General features: G+C 53.9%; 1 protein-coding gene and 1 long non-coding RNA gene across 3 annotated transcripts; one reads left to right on the top strand and one right to left on the bottom strand.

Moving 5' to 3' along the window:
• Window positions 4,141-13,547, top strand: NAPSA (napsin A aspartic peptidase). Its single transcript, XM_005664778.3, has 9 exons — window positions 4,141-4,426; window positions 7,598-7,736; window positions 7,817-7,940; window positions 8,132-8,250; window positions 8,574-8,773; window positions 9,570-9,692; window positions 9,912-10,056; window positions 12,928-13,026; window positions 13,230-13,547. The coding sequence occupies exons 1-9, from the start codon at window positions 4,353-4,355 to the stop codon at window positions 13,455-13,457; spliced, it is 1,251 nt and encodes a 416-aa protein (XP_005664835.1). The 5' UTR covers window positions 4,141-4,352; the 3' UTR covers window positions 13,458-13,547.
• On the bottom strand, window positions 12,284-17,817 carry LOC110261021. Of its 2 annotated transcripts, none has more exons than XR_002344725.1 (2): window positions 15,195-17,817; window positions 12,284-15,011 (listed from the first exon to the last, which is right to left on the bottom strand). It is a non-coding gene; the product is annotated as an uncharacterized LOC110261021 (long non-coding RNA). The 2 variants fall into 2 exon arrangements; XR_002344726.1 differs by having other exon boundaries at window positions 12,284-15,008.

Genomic DNA, 17,817 nt, shown 5'->3' with positions numbered 1-17,817 from the left:
ATAGTTCCATCAACAAAGGTGGAGGAGAGAAACAACATGGCAGCCAAATCTTACTTTGAAATATAGAATTACCGTGAATTTGCAAGTTACAGTCTAGTCTGACACAGGAGCACTCTATCACCAACTGAGGTGCCTCTGGCAGCTTTGCCGTGGGTGATGCAATTTTCCCCAGATTATGACCAAGTCTTAATAATTAAGTTCTCAATAAGACAAGGCAGGAATATGTTTGTCATGTTTGAAAACAGGCAAGGAGGCCACAGTGGCTGGAGCTGGGTGGGGTGGTGTGGGTGGAGATGCGAGATAGGATCACAGAGGGAACTATGGGCCCAATCGCAAGCCCTTGTGGGCTGGTCAATCACACACACACACAAAAATGGTCCCCTGTGCTGGGTGACACAAACGGACTACATTTCCCAACTGCCATTGCAGTGGGATACATCACGTGAGTTTGTTTTAGCCAGTGGAACTCCAGGAAAAGCTATAAGTACTGCGAGCCCAAACAAAGCCTGGAGGCGGATTCCAAGGTGTCTTGAGCCTCAACAACTGAATTCAAGCCACCCCACACACCCGTACTGTGGTTTGCCCCCACCGAGAAATGAGCAAAATAACCTGTTACCAAAAAACCTGTCTTACAAGATCACTACCTGAGTTAATAAAATAATTCATTGAAAAATCTACTAATCCTTTATCCAGTAGAATCCCAAAGCCTCCTGTGGGATTGTGCTGGGTGAGAAAGATGTCAGGCTTGAGGCTTAACTAGGGGCCTCCTGGTTTGCATTTCAGGCAGTGGGAAACAGGGGCAAAAGCAGACTAACACGTGGTCCAGGATTTCAGGTCAAGAAACCAGAGAGGTAAAGTTTAAAAATTAAGTAAAACTAGAGTTCCTGTCGTGGCTCAGTGGTTAACGAATCCGACTAGGAACCATGAGGTAGCTGGTTCGATCCCTGCCCTTGCTCAGTGGGTTAAGGATCCGGCGTTGCCGTGAGCTGTGGTGTAGGTTGCAGATGTGGCTCGGATCCCTCATTGCTGTAGCTGTGGCATAGGCTGGGGGCTCCAGCTCCAATTAGACCCCTAGCCTGGGAACCTCCATATGCCGCGGGAGCGGCCCAAGAAATGGCAAAAAGACAAAAAAAAAAAAAAAAAAAAAAAAAAGTAAAACTAGGGCATTTTGCTATACAGCAGAAATCAACAGAACACTGTAACTCTAATAATTTTTTTAAATAAAAGATAAAAATTAAATAAATAAACAAACATATATTTTAAAGAGCGGAATTCCTTGGTGGCACAGGATCCTACATTATTTCTGCTGTAGTTCAGGTCACTGCTGTGGCATGGGTTCAATCCCTGGCCAGGGGACTTCTGCATGCTGCTGGCGTGCTGCCCCCTCCCCCCCAGAGTTGCTGCCTGGGGAAGGTGCTTAATAAGTATTTGCTGCATTGCACTAAATTAAGTTGAATTAAGAGACTGATTCATAATTACAAGAAAGCTCATCAAATATCATTGTCAATGTAAAAACATTTTATGTAGAGTCAACCCTTTTTTATTGTGTGTATACTAATTTTTTAAAAAGACTCTCAGGAAATTTATGTGGAAAAAACAAGTGAAACTATGATCGGAATTCACGTAAAGTAGACTGTTCACAAAATGTTTTCCCCGTGCCAAATAGGGAATAATCACAAGCTGTTCTTTTTTTTTTTTAGGGCCAACCCTTGGCATATGGAGGTTCCCAGGCTAGGCGTCGAATCGGAGCTGTAGTGGCTGTCCTACACCACAGCCACAGCAACGCCAGATCAGAGCCTTGTCTGCGACCTACACCACAGCTCATGGCAACGCCAGATCCTTAACCCACTGAGGGAGGCCAGAGATAGAACTTGCATCCTCATGGATACTAGTCAGATTCGTTTCCGCTGTGCCACGAGGGAACTCCAGGCTTGACATTGCTATTAGTTGGGGGTATAATTCATTGAGTTTGAATCAATCAACAGGGACTCCAAAAAAAGAATACGAAAACAAAAACAAAAACAGATATAGGGCGTGGGGAAAGAGGGTGTCTTGGCTGGGAAAATAGGCCCACACCGCCCCCATGTGCCCATCTTTGGACTTGCAGGCAAGACCTTTCAGAAATCATTTAGAGCGTAAAAATTGGGACCAGGAGATGCGGAGTCCAAGTGGGGGGACTGTGAGGTGTCACGACTGAGTACTCCAGCTGCTGAGGCAGAGGAGGGGGGGAAATGGTGAGAGTTACTGTAGAGAAACTGGCCTCCGTCTCCTGTGTCAGAGAAATCCGTCAGAGCAACTAGTGCTCAGAGTGGGCTGTTAAAAGTATCTGTTCGTTCCTATTGTGGGTCACAGCAGGTAACGAACCCGACTAGTATCCAGGAGAACGCGGGTTCAATCCCTGGCCTCGATCAGTGGGTTAAGGATCTGGCGTTGCTGCGAGCTGTGGAGTAGGTGGCAGACGCGCCTCGGATCCAGCGTTTCTGTGGCTGTGGTGTAGGCCTGTAGCTGTCACTCCAATTTGACGCCTAGCCTGGGCACTTCCTTATGCCACGGGTGTGGACGTAAAAAGCAAAAACAAAATTGAAAGAAAGAAATCACCTTCTCACCTTCTCTCTCAAAACCTCCAGCAGCCCTCCCCCTCTTCATTCTTCTTTTCCTGAAAAAAATAAGTAAAAATAGGAGTGATCAGAAAGAAACCACCCTAGGCTTGCCGCAGAGACAAATACCTTTGCAGAAGTGCACTGCCGCCCCGCCCCCACCCCCGCCCGAGACCAAGTTTGGGACTTGGTCAGAGGCCAACCCCTCCGCTAAGACCCTGAATCCTATCTCCGAGCACCCAGAGCCACCCCTCTTGCAGCGTTGCCTTCTCTGTCTCGCTTCATTATTTGTGCAGGGCTTTAGCTCTGCTTCCTTTAGGATTCCCCTTCACTGGATGCCTGCGCTTTTTCAAGGTACTGCTGAGATGCTTCCTGAAACTTGGGGTCCCAGGCTCACCTCTTTGCCTGGGGGATCCTTCCTCTTTGTAACTTTATCCTTGCCGATTCCCTTCCTTCCTTAGCATCCACCTGAGGGATTTCCGGCTACAACATCCTAAGTTCAAGAGCTGGGGCCCCAACCATCTCAAACACAGATCTTCGTTGGGAGTTCCCGTCCTGGCTCAGTGAAAACAAATTGAATCTTACTAGTATCCATGAAGATGTGGGTTCCATCCCTGGCCTCACTTAGTGAGTCAGAGATCCGTCGTTGTGGTGAGCTGTGGTGCCCTGAGACAGGGCTCAGATCCTGAGTTGCTGTGGCTGTGGTGTAGGCCAGCAGCTGCAGCTCCAGTAGTCCCCTAGCCTGGGAACCTCCATTAGGGTACAGCCCTAAAAAGTCACACACACACACACACAAAATGCAGGTTCTCAGGCTCTCTCTCAGGCCTTTGGAATCAGAATCTCTGAGGGTGGTGCCCAGGAATCCAGGGCTTTTTTTTTTTTTTTTTTTTTTTGTCATTTGTGGCTGCACCTGCAGCATGTGGAGGTTCCCAGGCTAGGGGTCGAATGGGAGCTACAGCTGCTGGCCTACACTACAGCCACAGCAAAGCCAGATCTGAGCCACATCTGGACTTAAAACTTAACTCACTGAGTGAGGCCAGGGATCGAACCCTCATCTTCATGGATGCTAGTGGGGTTCGTTAACCACTGAGCCATGATGGAAACTCCCCCCCAACCTTTTTTTTTTTTTTTTTAGGGCACCTTTGCACTGGATTTTCGGATGCAACTTAATATCTGAGAAGCGCACTCAGGGGAAAGAGGGGCAGGCTGAGCGACTAGAGAAATGGTATTATTTTTACGCTTTTTCATAAATCGTAGTGGGGCGTTTCAGTATTTTCCAAATAAAACAATAAGAGTCCAGGCTCCTGACACTCTGGCTGTCCCCACTTAGTACCGGAAGGAACACGTCTATTCTGACCCCTCTCCCTCCCCGCAGACCCTTCACAGACACCCCGCCCATCCCTTTGTTTGCGCAGGAAAACCCTTGTGGTTAATGAGTCTCAGAAAAATGAAGTGAAAGTTACAAGTAAAATCGACCGAAGCTAAGGGAGGGGGGCACAGCAGACCCTCCGTCACCGCCACCGAAACTGGGAGTGAGGTGTGCCAGGGTCACAGGGTAGAACTTCTGGCGACCCTACAAAAATACTCCGCACATTCCCGCAAAATTGCCACCGGGTGACCCCCTCCCCCCACCGCCCCCACTGCCCCCCGCATCACCCACTGAGCGACTTCTTGTTCTGGTCACCACCCGGAGGCGGAGTCTCAGGGGAAAGAAAACAGCCTCAGAACCTCCGGGTCCACACTGGGGCCCCCAAGATGTCTCTGCCACCGCTGCCGCTACTGCTGCTACTGCTGCTGACCAGCGAGCCCGCCGGGGCCATGCTGATCCGGTACTGGGGACCCCTGCCACCCCAAAACCTGGGAGGGATGCTCTCCCTTGCCATTCAAGTCTGGGGCTTCCCAGTTCGGTGACTCCCAAACCTGGCACCCGGGGATCCATGATTTCTTCTTCTTCTTCTTCTTTTTTTTTTTAAATCATTTTAGGGCCGCATCCGCAGCATATGGAGGTTCCCAGGCTAGGGGTCTAATCAGAGTTGCAGCTGCCAGCCTGCACCACAGCCACAGCAACACAGGTCCGAGCTGTGTCTGCAACCTACACCCCAGCTCATGGCAACACTGGATCCTTAACCCACTGAGCGAGGCCAGGGATCGAACCCCGTCCTCATGGATACTAGTTGGTTTCATTACCACTGAGCCACCGTGGGAACTCGGATTCCTATCTTTTGTGTTCCCAGATCTCCACATTGGCCTCTCACCCCTGAGGGGTACACCCTGATATCTCCTAAGACCCAAGCCCTGCATCTTGGGACCCACCCTCTCCTCTCCACATGCGTTTTGGGGAGCACTCTGCTGATCCCACCCTGAGCTTTGGTGACCTGCTACCTAGATCTCTAGACATGTGACATCCCCCGCCCTCCACCTGCTTCTGGACACTCAGGACTGAGATGCCCCCAGACTTGACTCTTCCAAACTGCTTAGCTCCCCAGTTTGGGGACCCTGTGGCCTCCCCCCTCCTCTGGCGCCTCTCCCAATACCTCCCTGCCCCTCCTCTCCTCTAGTCTCTCCACCCCCTCTTGATGCGAAAGCGGGGACCCTGTTCCAGGAAACATTTCCCCCACTTCACATTCTAAAGCCTCTCAAAGATTGAGTTTCGGTGTGGGGGGTGGGGTGGCAGCAAAGACGGGGGCGCAGGGCCCCAAGGACCAACTAAAGGTACAAAAAGATGGAGTTCCTGCTGTGGCGCAACAGAATCTGTGGCTTCTCTGAAGCACAAGGACACAGGTTCGATCCCTGGCCCTGCTCAGCTCGGATCTGATCCTGGCCGGGGAACTCTATGTGATGCAGGCGAGCAAAAAAGAAAAAAAAAAAATTACTGCAGGTTTTCTTTCTTTCTTGGCCACACATATGGAAGTTCCTGGGCCAGGGATCTACCCCAGCCACTGCAGAGACAATGCTGGGGTAGGATCAGAGCTGCAGCTGCTGGCCACAGTCTGGCCAGATCCAAGCTGCACCTGCGATCTGTGCAGCAGGTTGTGGACAATCAGAATCCCTCACCCACTGAGTGAGGCCAGGGATCAGACCCGCATCCTCATGGACACTATGTGGGATTCTCAACCCCTGAGACACAGCGGGAACTCCGCACACTATGTTTTCTAACCTGTGCCTTTGTTTTTTTTTTTTTTTTCCTAGCCTGCGTTTTGAACCTAGCAGGTTGTGGCCGTTTCCTGGGTCAATGCAAAGAGCAGTGACTCTGAGTGTTGACTCAGGATCCCCAGCAGAGCCTGAATAGGATCCAGGAACTTGTGAGAAATGCAAATTCTCTGACCTACTCTGTCGGAAACTAACGGACCTGACTTTTAACGAGCCCTCTAGGTCAGGGTCTGGCAAAACACTCAGAGGGCCAGATGCAGCCTGCCCACTGTTTTTGCAAATAAAATGAAACAGAACTCAGCCATGTGGTCATTTGTTTAAACGGTCATTTGTTTACCTGTCATCCATGGCTGCCTTTGTGCTGTACGGACAGAAGAGGGAAGTTGCAACCAAGACGGATGGGCTGTAAAACCTTTACAAAAAACTTTGCCTTTCACCCCTGCTGGAGGTGATTCTGCTTTAAAACCACATTGAGAAGGCGCTGGCCAAGAGAGCTACGGTTCCCTTTTTAGCAGCTGAATGGATTCCATTCTATGCCTGCAGTTGAAAGTTGAGTCACACCCAGCATTGGCCAGTGGGTAGACTCTGGTTTTCAATTCTTTTGCCCATTTTTCTACCCAATGTCGAGAACTGTGGTGTTAAGCTTGCCACAGCATCACAGCTGCTGGAAGGAGACACAGGACCCCCAAGTCAGAGGCAAAGGATGGTTTGTTATTCCCAGTAACAGTAGTAGCCAGAATCTCAGCCTTTGTGTCTGTGTGTGTCTTTTTTAGAGCTGCACCCATGGCACATGGAAGTTCCCAGGCGAGGGGTCGAATAAGCTGCATCTGCCCACCGAAGCCATAGCCACAGTAACACAGGATCTGAGCCATGTGTGACCTACACCACAACTCATGGCAACGCCAGATCCTTAACCTAGTGAGTGGGGCCAGGGATTGAACCTGCATCCTCACACACACTAGTCAGGTTCTTAACTGGCGGAGCCACAGTGGGAACTCCTTGTGTCAGTTTTCTGAGCTCTGGTTCCCACAGGGTGAAATGAAGGGGGCCAGGAGATGTCTGTACATTTACAACTTATTTCCACTAGTTTTTTTTTGTTCTGTTCGTTAATTTTATTCAGAGCTTTGTGTGCTGGGGGGGAGTACAGAAGTTTAAAATTTTATTTTGTTTTTGGCCACGCCCACAACCTGCAGAAGTTCCCAGGCCAGGGATGGAACCTGCACCACAGCAGTGATCTGACCCACTGCAGAGATGTCAGATCCTTAACCCACTGAGCCACCAGGGAACTCCTCAGAAGTTTCAAATTTTAGAATCAGCCTTATCCATATTTTCCCCATGATTTTTGATCTTGGTATCATGTTTAGAAAAGCTTTCCTTTTCCTACAGTTATTGAAACATTTTTCTTCCTTCCGGTGCTCTTATAATCTTACATCTCACATTGTGTTGCACATCCTATGTGTGTGGAATATACTTTACTGCAGAAAGTGAAATTGGGATTTTCTGCTTACATTGCTCCGTCTGTGGTCAAAGTCCTGAAAGGGTTTTTGCAGAGGCTGGTTTTATATCAGAATGTTTGGAAAACTTTGTGAATGTCCCTTCTCGAATGCTTTATGTTATTTGGAATGTCTTGATTTGAAAGGTTTTTGGGGGAAAAGTCTATTTGGGATGGTTTGCTTTCATAGGGTCTTTGGGGGGAAATTTGTCCCCGTGGTTTGGTAGGGTTTCCGGTGATGGCTGTTAGTATAAGGCCGTGGGGAGGCTGACACTGTCATTGCATCCTGCGCGGGGCAGTCCACCGCAGATCTCCGGAATGGGTGGCTCTGTAACTGTTGGCCTCTCCTCCCCAACAGGATCCCCCTTCGCAGAGTCCACGCGGGACTCAGGACCCTGAACCCACTGAGGGCATGGGAGAAGTCAGCAGAGCCCCCCAGGCTGGGGGCCCCATCCCCGGGGGACAAGACCTTTGTGCCTCTCTCCAACTACCTGAACGTGAGTCCCGGGCACCCCCCGCCCCCCCTCCGCCCGCTAACCAAGCTCTTCGCTCAAGACCTCTCCTGTTTCGCGGTCAGGTCCAGTATTACGGGGAAATTGGGCTGGGAACGCCCCCACAGAACTTCTCCGTCATCTTTGACACCGGCTCCTCCAACCTCTGGGTCCCGTCTGGGAGATGCCACTTCCTCAGTCTGCCCTGCTGTGAGCTTCCCTGGGGGAGAAGGGGCGGAGTGGGGTAGAGGGAGAAAGGGGGCCGGGCCTGGTCTTCCCACGGGGTTGTGAGGCCCGCTGTTCTCCCAACGCCATCCTCACGGGTGACCTGGCCAGAGGGGCAGGAGCCCCTGGGGAAGCGTCCGCTCCCCCAGTGACCCCGCCCTGGCCTTCTGACCCAGGGCTGCACCACCGCTACCATTCCAAAGCTTCCAGCTCCTTCCACTCCAATGAGACCAAGTTTGCCATTCAATACGGAACCGGGCGCCTCAATGGCATCCTGAGCGAGGACAAACTGACCGTGCGTGACCTGGAGCCCAGGAAGACTGGAGCCAGGGCGGAGCCCCTCTCTTAGACGCTCCAGTTTAGAGGGGCTCGAGGAGGCGGGGCCTCCTGGGTAACCGGGTGGGGCTTCTGAACTGAGAGGCAGGGCTTCCTGGGGAAGAAGGGCGGGGCTTCCCTGCAGGGGCGGGACTTCCCGAGTTGCCCGGCAAAGAAAGCTTCCAACGCAGGGAGTGTTATTTTCAAATGTCCCCAGACCTGGGAGTCCTTGGTTTGGGAGATCTCGGAGGTACTAGGTAACGTCCTGCCGGAAGTAACGTGCTCCACTTGAATCCACCCCAGATCGGAGGACTCACAGGTGCATCGGTGATTTTCGGGGAGGCCCTGTGGGAGCCCAGCCTGGTCTTCGCCTTTGCCCACTTTGATGGGATACTGGGCCTCGGTTTCCCCGTTCTGGCCGTGGGAGGAGTTCGGCCCCCGCTGGACAGCCTGGTGGACCAGGGGTTACTGGATAAGCCTGTCTTCTCCTTCTACCTCAACAGGTAAGGGGGGAAGGGTCTAGCTTCCTAACAGTCCTAGCCCCAAGGAGGAAGTTCTGCGCTTCTTCTGGAAGTCCCTTACCCAGGAAAGGAAGTGCCACCCTCCATTCAGGAAGTCCCCAAGCTCTTCCCTATTGAAGTCATCCATCCTGCAAAGGCAGCTCCATCCGCCACTCAGCAAGTCACAGTCCCAACATAAGAAACACCTGTTTGGGAGTTCATGGCTCAGTGGTTAATGAATCTGACTAGGAACCATGAGGTTGTGGCTTCGATCCCTGGCCTCGCTCAGTGGGTTAAGGATCCGGCGTTGCCGTGAGCTGTGGTATAGGTTGCAGACTTGGCTTGGATCTGGCGTTGCTGTGGCTCTGGTGTAGGTCGAAGACTCGGCTCGGATCCCACGTTGCTGTGGCTGTGGTGTAGACCAGCGGCTACAGCTCCGATTAGACCCCTAGCCTGGGAACCTCCATATGCCACGGGTGGGGCCCTAAAAAGACAAAAAAAAAAAAAAAAGAAAAGAAATCCCAAGGCTCAACTCCCCCTCAAATTGCCACCTTCCCCAGCCAAGGCAAGTCTCATGTCCACTTCAAGAAGCCCCCTAAAATCCTAACCTCCAACTCGAAAAGCCCCTTCTCTTCACTTCCCGCCTTGCTTCCAATCCCAACACCGAGACCCTGCCTGCGTCCCACTACCCTACCTAGAACCCAGCACCCCCCCCCCACGGGCAGGAAGCCCCTTTGGTGGCCATTCCTGGGGCTGGCGGGCGATTGCCCGTGCCGCTTACAGCCGTCTGCCTCTGCAGGGACCCCGAGGCAGCTGATGGAGGAGAGCTGGTCCTGGGTGGCTCGGACCCGGCACACTACATCCCGCCCCTCACCTTCGTGCCCGTCACAGTCCCTGCCTACTGGCAGGTCCACGTGGAGCGGTGAGGAGCCTGGCTTCGGAGATCTGGGTGGGGGGGTTCCAGTGTCCAGAGAAGGGAGCTGAGGGCCTGTACTTCTGGATCCGAGGGAGGAGGGTCTGGGGGGCCCTGGATCCTGGGTCCAAGGGAGGAGGGGCTGGGGCTGGATCCTGGAGGAGGAGGGGCTGGGGCTCTGGCCTCCTAGGATGCCGGCTCTAACGACTGCCCACTTCTACCTCACAGAGTACATGTGGGCACAGGGCTGACTCTTTGTGCCCAGGGCTGTGCTGCCATTCTGGACACAGGCACATCTCTCATCACAGGACCCACTGAGGAGATTCAAGCCCTGCAGGCAGCCATTGGGGGCATCCCCCTGCTGATGGGGGAGGTGAGGACTGGGTGTCTGGTGGGTGTGGGCTGGGGAGGTTAATAGGGATCTAATGGCAGGCATTGGAGAGTTCCCTGGTGGTCTAGCAGTTAAGGATCTAGCATTGTCATTGCTGTGGCTCAGGTCACTGCTGTGATGCTGTGACTTGGGTTTGCTCCCTAGCTCGGGAACTTCTGCATGCTTCAGGTGCAGCCAAAAAAAAGAAACCAGGCAGTAAGCTCCAGCTTGAGGGGTGGCTCAGGAGGTATCTCAGGGCAGAAGGAGCTGGATCTTCCGAGTGAGAAGCTGGGGGTCAGAAGGAGGAAGCAGGAACACCTCCCAAGGGTCTACTCTGAGTGACACAGGGAAGGGGGGGGGATGATGATGCAGGTTTATTCAGTGCTGGACAGGAGCCAGAAGCCTTGGCATGTCTGGGGAAAGTGCAGAAGCAGCTCAGGAATTCTATTTTTTTGTTTTGTTTTTTCAGGGCCACACCTACGGCATATGGAGGTTCCTAGGATAGGGGTCCAGTCGGAGCTACAGCTGCCGGCCTACACCATGGCAATGGCGGATCCTTAACCCACTGAGCGAGGCCAGGGACCGAACCCACAACCTCATGGTTCCTAGGTGGATTCGTTTTCCCTGTGCCATGACGGGAACTCTCAGGCATCCTATTTAGGGTCCATCAGCTGGTGGACAGTCATCAGAGCCAAGGAGGAGGGGGAGCCCTCCCTGGGAGAGAGGAGGTCCCCACAGCAGCCTTGGGGAACACCCACCTGCAGGGAAGGCAGAGACAGGGCAAGGGCAGCCAGCGGCCTGGGAGGAGCACCCGGAGAGTGTAGGCTCAGAGAGGCATGCACGGAGTGTTCTCGAGCATGGGGTGGGTACCTCCCAACATAAGAGCTGCCCAGCCACTTCTCCAGCCTCTGGCGGCTCCACAGTTTCTGGGCGGAACCTTCTGGGTCCGAATTTCTGTGATGCTATCACTGTGCTTTTTTGGCACTCCTGAGACAGGGGAGAAGGCTCCATTCCTGGGGCTCTGAGTCACATGCCAAGCCAGCGGCTCCCAGTCATGAGCAAGTCCAGTGCAGGCTGCTAGGGATCAGGGAGTCATAGTAGCCATGTGTATGTTTGGGGGTGGCCTGGGTTGGACTCTGGCTCAGCAATTTGCTAGCTGTGTTGTCTTGGACAAGTCAACAGTTTCCAAATCTCGAAAAGAGGCTTACTGGAGTTCCCGCTGTGGCAAAGTAGGTTAAGGACCTGGCTTGGATGTGATCCCTGGCCTGTGATTAACCCATTTAAGGTGCTTAGAACAGTGCTTTAATGCCTGTCTGTTGTGGCTGTTACCATTTCTCCTTTCTTTTCATTTCTTTTTCTTCTTTTTCAGGGCTGCACCCGAGACATATGGAAGTTCCCAGGCTAGGGGTCAAATGGGAGCTACAGCTGCCGGCCTGTGCCACGACCACAGCAATGTGGGACCTGAGCCACATCTTCGAGCTATGCTGCAGCTTGCAGCAATGACGGATCCTTAACCCCCTGAGCCTCCATGGGATTGAACCTGCATCTTCATGGATACTAGTTGGGTTCTTAACCCACTGAGCCTCAACGGAAACTCCCCTTCATTTCCCCTTTCAAAAGAATTATATACTCTCTAATTCAACCTTGTTCTCACCATTCTTTGTCTGCCCAACGAGGTAACTACTATTGGTTTCTAAGGATGAGAAATATCTTGGTAGGTATTGCTAATAGCCCAATACCGTCTTGTTAGGGACTTGGGAGTGGTGGGAATTGACGCAAACTGGAAAGCACACGCCCCATCAGTCTAAACAGGGCAACTCTCAACTACTCAGCTCCAGCCAATTATTGCAATATATGGGAGTTCCCATCGTGGCGCAGTGGAAATGAATCTGACTAGTGTCCATGAGGACACAGGTTTGATTCCTGGCCTCACTCCGTGGGTTAAGGATCTGGTGCTGCCCTGAGCTGTGGTGTAGGTCGCAGATGTGGCTGGGATCTGGTCTTGCTGTGGCTGTAGCGAAGGCCGGTGGCTACAGCTCTGATTTGACCCCTAGCCTGGGAACCTCCATATGCCTTGGGTGTGGCCCTAAAAACAACCCCCCCCACACACAAAAAACAAATAAACCAGTATTGCCATGTAGGGGAAGCCAGAGCTCCTGGTTTGTTGGAGAAACCATTATTTAAAAGCCTTGGTCTGTAAATAATAATAGCATTTACTATGTGCCAGGCATTCTTCCAAAGCTTGTTTATTTCTCACACGACATCCCTGTGAGTACGACTGTCTACATCTTCAGATTGGAAACTGGCACAGAGCGGTTAAGGAACTTGCCTAAGATGACACAGCAGCAGACTCCACAGGATACAACTGGCCACAAATTCCTTTTTTTTTTTTTTTGTCTTTTTGGGGCTGCACATGGAGCACATGGAGGTACCTAGGCTAGGTGTCGAATTGGAGCTGTAGCTGCCGGCCATGGATGAACCCACATCCTCATGGACCAACTACTCCGGTTGGTTAACCGCTGAGCCATGATGGGAACCCCCTGCCCACAAATTCTTAAAACGTTCTGGACACGGTATAAGATAATTAAATATACACCTGCGGGCCCACTATGGCCCATGGCCCACCACTTTTTTGATTTACAATTCAAAAAAAGAGGAAAAGATGTTTTTATCAAATGGGAGCCTAGGGGAAGAGGCAACAGTTACACAGGGGTGGAGGAAGAGCCACTAAGGCTAGAGAAGGCAGCAGGCCACCCAAGGCCCTGACTACCTAACTGCCCCAAATTGATATTACCCTATTGCACTGCGGAGCCACGGAAAGGATTTGAGCAGAGCAAGAATCCCTCATTTCCATTTGTTCACCTTTTCCCTCAGTACCTCATCCAGTGCTCGAAAATCCCAACGCTGCCCCCAGTCTCCTTCCACCTTGGGGGGGTCTGGTTTAACCTCACGGCCCAGGACTATGTCATCCAGGTAGGTCACCATCACAAAGACGTCACAGTGACGCAATCAGATGGGTTTGAGAGGGTGGGGCTGGGAGTGAGACATCACTAGGACGAAACAGGGGCCACGAAACATTTCTAGTGCCCAGGGTAGTGGGAGGGGCGAAGCTCTGTCTCCAAAGGAAAAGGAAGGGGGGGGGCGTGACACCCATGGCCCGTCTTATCGTTTTGTAGATTACTCGGGGTGGCGCCAGTCTCTGCTTATCCGGCTTCCAGGCTCTGGACATGCCTCCGCCCACAGGGCCCCTCTGGATCCTCGGCGATGTCTTCTTGGGTAGCTACGTGGCCGTCTTCGACCGTGGCGACAGAAAAAGCGATGCCCGAGTTGGGCTGGCGCGCGCTCGAGCTCGTGGAGTAGGCCAGAGAAGGGGTGGGTTTGCGCAGGCGCAGTTTTCCGGCTGAGGAAACCCCCCCCCCCGTTAGGTGCATGCGCACTGGGTGATCGCCGAGGCCCCGCTACTCAGTAAAAATCCGTTGTTTCCATTGAACCTACCTGGGCCTCTTTCTACTTTTTTTTTTTTAAGCGCATGATCTTTGCAGGGGAAAGTTATCATCTGGCCCTCCGGAGTTGAGGAAGAAAGGAAGGAGAAAGGTATCGTTCCTTTTTCCCAAGGCTCACTCCGTGCAGAGGCCTTATACTACGAAGCCCATGAAGCCCCTCGCCTGCACTGCCTCCCCTCGAAGGCACGCGACACCGCAGAGCATCACGGATCTTGTAGTCTAGGCGGTGTTCACGCTCTGACGGAGGCGGGCGCAGCCACAACACGCGTGGGAGGCGACAGGTCGCGACGGCAGCGACAGGTGGCAGTGGGGGTGGTGGCTGAAGTCGTAAAGGGTTTTCCAACCCTTGTTCTAAGGGGAGAGGATACCATTCCTGCACACTTCATGTCCAGGTCTTCCCGTCTATCCTTGAGATTCCGGGACCCCTGAGTACGCCATAAAGGCGGGGCTTGAAGCCCCCGGGTAGAGGGGAGCTGAGCTGCCCCTCCTCCAGCGATGATGTCACTGCCCCCCTCCGCAGCTTCTTGCTGCCCAGAGCTGCGGAGACTGGGTCACCCCTCCCCCCATCGCCAGCCCCGGATTCCCCCATCCCCGCCCCGCCTCGACTTGGGGTGAGTACGGGGGAGGAGATGGCTCAGGGTCCGGGGGCGGTAAACCAGCTCAAATCCCAGTTTTGGAAGCGGGGAACTCGGGAGATGGGGACTCAAAGATTACAGCGGAGATGTACTTGGAGGGTCTCCAGGGACCAAGGGTCGTAGGCAGAGTCCCCATATTTTCAGCTTTAGTGCCCAGGAGATCATCTTTCCTGGATTTGGAACTGATAGGAGCGGGGGTGGAGGAAAGGGCCCTAGAAGTCCGAAAGGGGAAGACCCTTCCCCAATTCCAGGGCTTTGGGGAATGGGGGAAGGGAAGTTAGGAAGGGGCACCAAGGATGATGGAGATGAGTTTGGGGCTTTCAGGAATTTGGTGCCTTGAGGACCTGAGAAAAGATAAGCGGCGAGATGGGGAAAGGGTCTAAAGACATGAGCAAACACTGGCCTCCCTTCTCCTGGTGTCTGTCGCCAAAAAATCGAGTCCACTTCCCCCTGGTCTGTTTGCAGAGCTGCGTGTCCCATAACGCGAGCCCTCATTATTGCCTCCAGAAGCCTCTCCTATGGGTGAAAAATTCAGGCTGACAAATCCCCCGTATAGCCTGGTGGGGCCTGGGAGGGCCATGTGAGAGCCAGGGGCATCCCGATTTCCCAGGGCCTGATGGAGTCTGGGCGATCCTAATACTCCCTGACCAAGCGCCCCCTCTCCCCCCGCCCTCATCCCATGGTCTCTAATCCCGAGTCTCATTCCATATTCTCCTCTATTCCAGCCTCCTCACTCCTCTTCTCCCCAGCCCCACCTTCTCCCACACCTTCTGACCTCTGCAAAAACGCTGATTTGGTAACTTGATCCCGTGCCTGGCTGCTGTCAAATGCAGAAAAGTAGATTTGGGGTGGGGTGGGGAAGAGTGTGAGGGAGCATGGCTGACTCGGTCCTTACCCTAGCCCTCACTCCCAGACCCTAGTGCCTACTCAACCCACGCTCCAGCCTCCACCCCCGCCCCCCACTCGCCCAGAAGCTTCATTCAACCCAAGCCCATTCCCTCACCTCGGGAGTCACTGCTTCGGCCTGGGGAGCCATTAGAATTCAGGGCAGAGAAGAGCAGGAAGCCCCACTGTCTTTTCTCTGTCCTCCTGGGTCTCATGGGGGCTTGAAGGCTGCCCGAAGATACTGGATCGGGGGTGGGAGAGTTGAGGGAAAACTACCTCCCTGGTCCGCAGGACAGGTCGCACTTCTGCCACTCTCTGCAGTGACGCAGCCTCGAGTCCGGGCCAGGATGAGGGTTAAGGGGGGTGATGGGGTGGGAGCCTGAGAGAACGGGACAGAGATCCAGAGAGAGAGGGACAGAGACTGAAGGACGGCAGGACAGAGTCCCAATGAAAGTGGGAAAAGAGACCCAGAACAAGGGGGCAGAGATTCAGAAAAGGATGAAAGAGGCACGGGATGGGGGTGTGTGGAGACCCAGGGAAGGGAAAGGGACAAAGGACGTAAAAAGAAAAGGCAGGCACGGGGAGGGGGGAGACGGAGGAGGGGGGAAGGCGGAGGGGGGGAAGACGGAGGACGGGAGAAAGACACAGAGCGGGAGGTAGTCAAAGAACAAGGGCGAGGACAGAGACCCAGATGGAAGAAGGGCAGAGACCCAGAGTGAGGAGGGAACACACTCTGGGGTGGGGGTGGGGGGAGTGGAGTGGGGGGAGTGGAGGACAGAGTCACAAAGAGGGGCAGAGGTTGCAGGGAACAGAGACCCAAGTCCTAGCAAAAGGTACAGAAGCCAAGAGAAAGAGACGGGGTGGATGCGGAGACCGAGACGCGGTCGTGGGGGAGGAGACTTAGGCTTAGAGAGAAGAGGGGGAAGCCTCTGAAGGAGGGGGGGGACAGATTCATAGAACAATGGGACAGAGACCCAAAAGGAGCGCAGAGACTTAGAAGGGGCCGGAGTCTCAAAGGGGTGAGGGCAGAGACAAGGGGACAAATATTCAGAGAAAGGGGAGAAAGAGAGACACGAAGAGACACAGAAACGGGAGCGGGGGTGGGTAGGGAGGCGATACCAACCAGCCGCCGCACCTGCAGTGGGAGGTGGCGGGCTGGGGACAATGCCGCGCGGGGACGTCCGCAACCCCTGACCCGCCCCCTTCGCTCCCACAGGCACCGCCTCCCCCCCCCGCCGCCGCAGACGCGGCCGCTGCCGCTGCCTCCGCCTCAGCCCCCAGCGCCTGCGCCCCAGACCACCCGGCGTCTAGGCCGGCCCCAAGGGCGGCGCTGGACCCTCGCCTCCGCGGTCCGCAGTGTTCAGGTCCCGCCCTCTATTAGCCCCGCCCCAACGCTCTATTTCTCTGCCCTCCCCCCAGGACTCTCTACCCCGCCCAGTTTCCCATTGGTCCCGCCTATTGCCTTCGCCGAGGCTGTACTTGCCGGTGTTTCGGGTTCTCCTCTCCGCCTTCCTGAGGACACTCTCCTTACCGCTTCTCTTCCTTCCCTTGGTTCTCCTGCCTGCAGTCCGTCGTTATCTAGAGCTCGCCCCCTTTCCCTCACCAATTAGAAGCTCTCGTCCCCCACTCTGAGATCCTTCGGACCCTTAAGTCTCTTTCCCATGTTCTCTGGTCCCTCAGACTCCTCGTTTCAGGTCCCACAGTTCCGTCCAGCCCAGTAGCTTGGTACTCTTCGCAGGTCTCCCACTTTCCTTGGCCATTCTCTACACTCTTAGCCCGGCCTAGCCTGGTTGCTTTCAAGTCCCTTAAAGCCCTGCTCCTCCCTTAGTCTTGCTTTTCCACAGTCCATTCAAGACGTTTTCTACCATTTGTAGACCCCCACCCACCCAGCTTCCTCAGTCCTTTCCCATCCATCCTGACATTCTCCGAGCCCAAGCCCCGGCTAATCGGGCCAAGCTTGCAGCTCCCACCCCACGCCTTCTTTACCTCGCCTCCTCCCTGAGTCCTAACTAGAAGCTCTCAGGTTCTAGGCCTCGTTCATTTCCGCCCCTCTCACTGGGTCTCAGTCTCTGTTCCCCTTATCCTGTTCCCTTTCAGTCCAGTCTAATGCCATTTCGCGCGAAAGTACTCTCCACTCTCTATTTCCAGTTCCCGCCCCTCGTTCAGTCCCGCCTCCTCACTCTTCCAGCCCAATTAGGACAATTTCTAATTTCTGTGGCTCTGCCTCTTCTTAAGATCCGCCCTGCCCCGTTCAAGCAACGTTAGAAGCCCAACCCGGCCATCTCCATCTACCCCTCTCCCCTGGGAACTGCCTGCTGGCTCTTTAGGTCTGGACCTGCGGCCCTTCTCTATTCAATCTGGACCCCATTGTGGCACCGCCCCACTCTCAGCCAGCCACGGACAGTCAGGCTCCTTTAAATAGCTTGGACTTGTCCCCCTTCCTCTGCCCGCCCCTCTTTTTTTCAGTTCAATCAGATCTCTTTCTCAAATTTAGTCCCTCCTCCTTTGTTCTTCCAGTGCTGCCAACTTTAGCGGCGCATCTTGCCTCCTTTAACACCTCCATCAGCCCCGCCCTTTCTTTCAAAGATCCAATCGGTGTATTGTATCTGCGGCCCCGCCCCGACCAGCTAGGCAGCGTTGGTGTCTCCGCCCCAAACTCTCCAGGCCAATCACTTTGATTTCTCCCTCCCGAAGGCTCCACCCTCTTCCTCCATCACCTCCTCCCACCCAATCACGTCTGT

This window comes from Sus scrofa, chromosome 6 (assembly GCF_000003025.6).
Source record: "Sus scrofa isolate TJ Tabasco breed Duroc chromosome 6, Sscrofa11.1, whole genome shotgun sequence".
In the NCBI taxonomy this organism is placed as follows: Eukaryota; Metazoa; Chordata; class Mammalia; order Artiodactyla; family Suidae; genus Sus; species Sus scrofa.
Note: the sequence above shows the minus strand (reverse complement) of the source record. Positions and strands in the feature narration are given on the sequence as shown.

Excerpts from the sequence above, each read along its gene's own strand:
- NAPSA (XM_005664778.3), top strand. The coding sequence starts at position 4,353 with ATGTCTCTGCCACCGCTGCCGCTACTGCTGCTACTGCTGCTGACCAGC. Across the intron at positions 8,251-8,573 it reads TGAGCGAGGACAAACTGACC|ATCGGAGGACTCACAGGTGC; the intron begins GTGCGTGACCTG and ends AATCCACCCCAG. Across the intron at positions 9,693-9,911 it reads TGGCAGGTCCACGTGGAGCG|AGTACATGTGGGCACAGGGC; the intron begins GTGAGGAGCCTG and ends TCTACCTCACAG.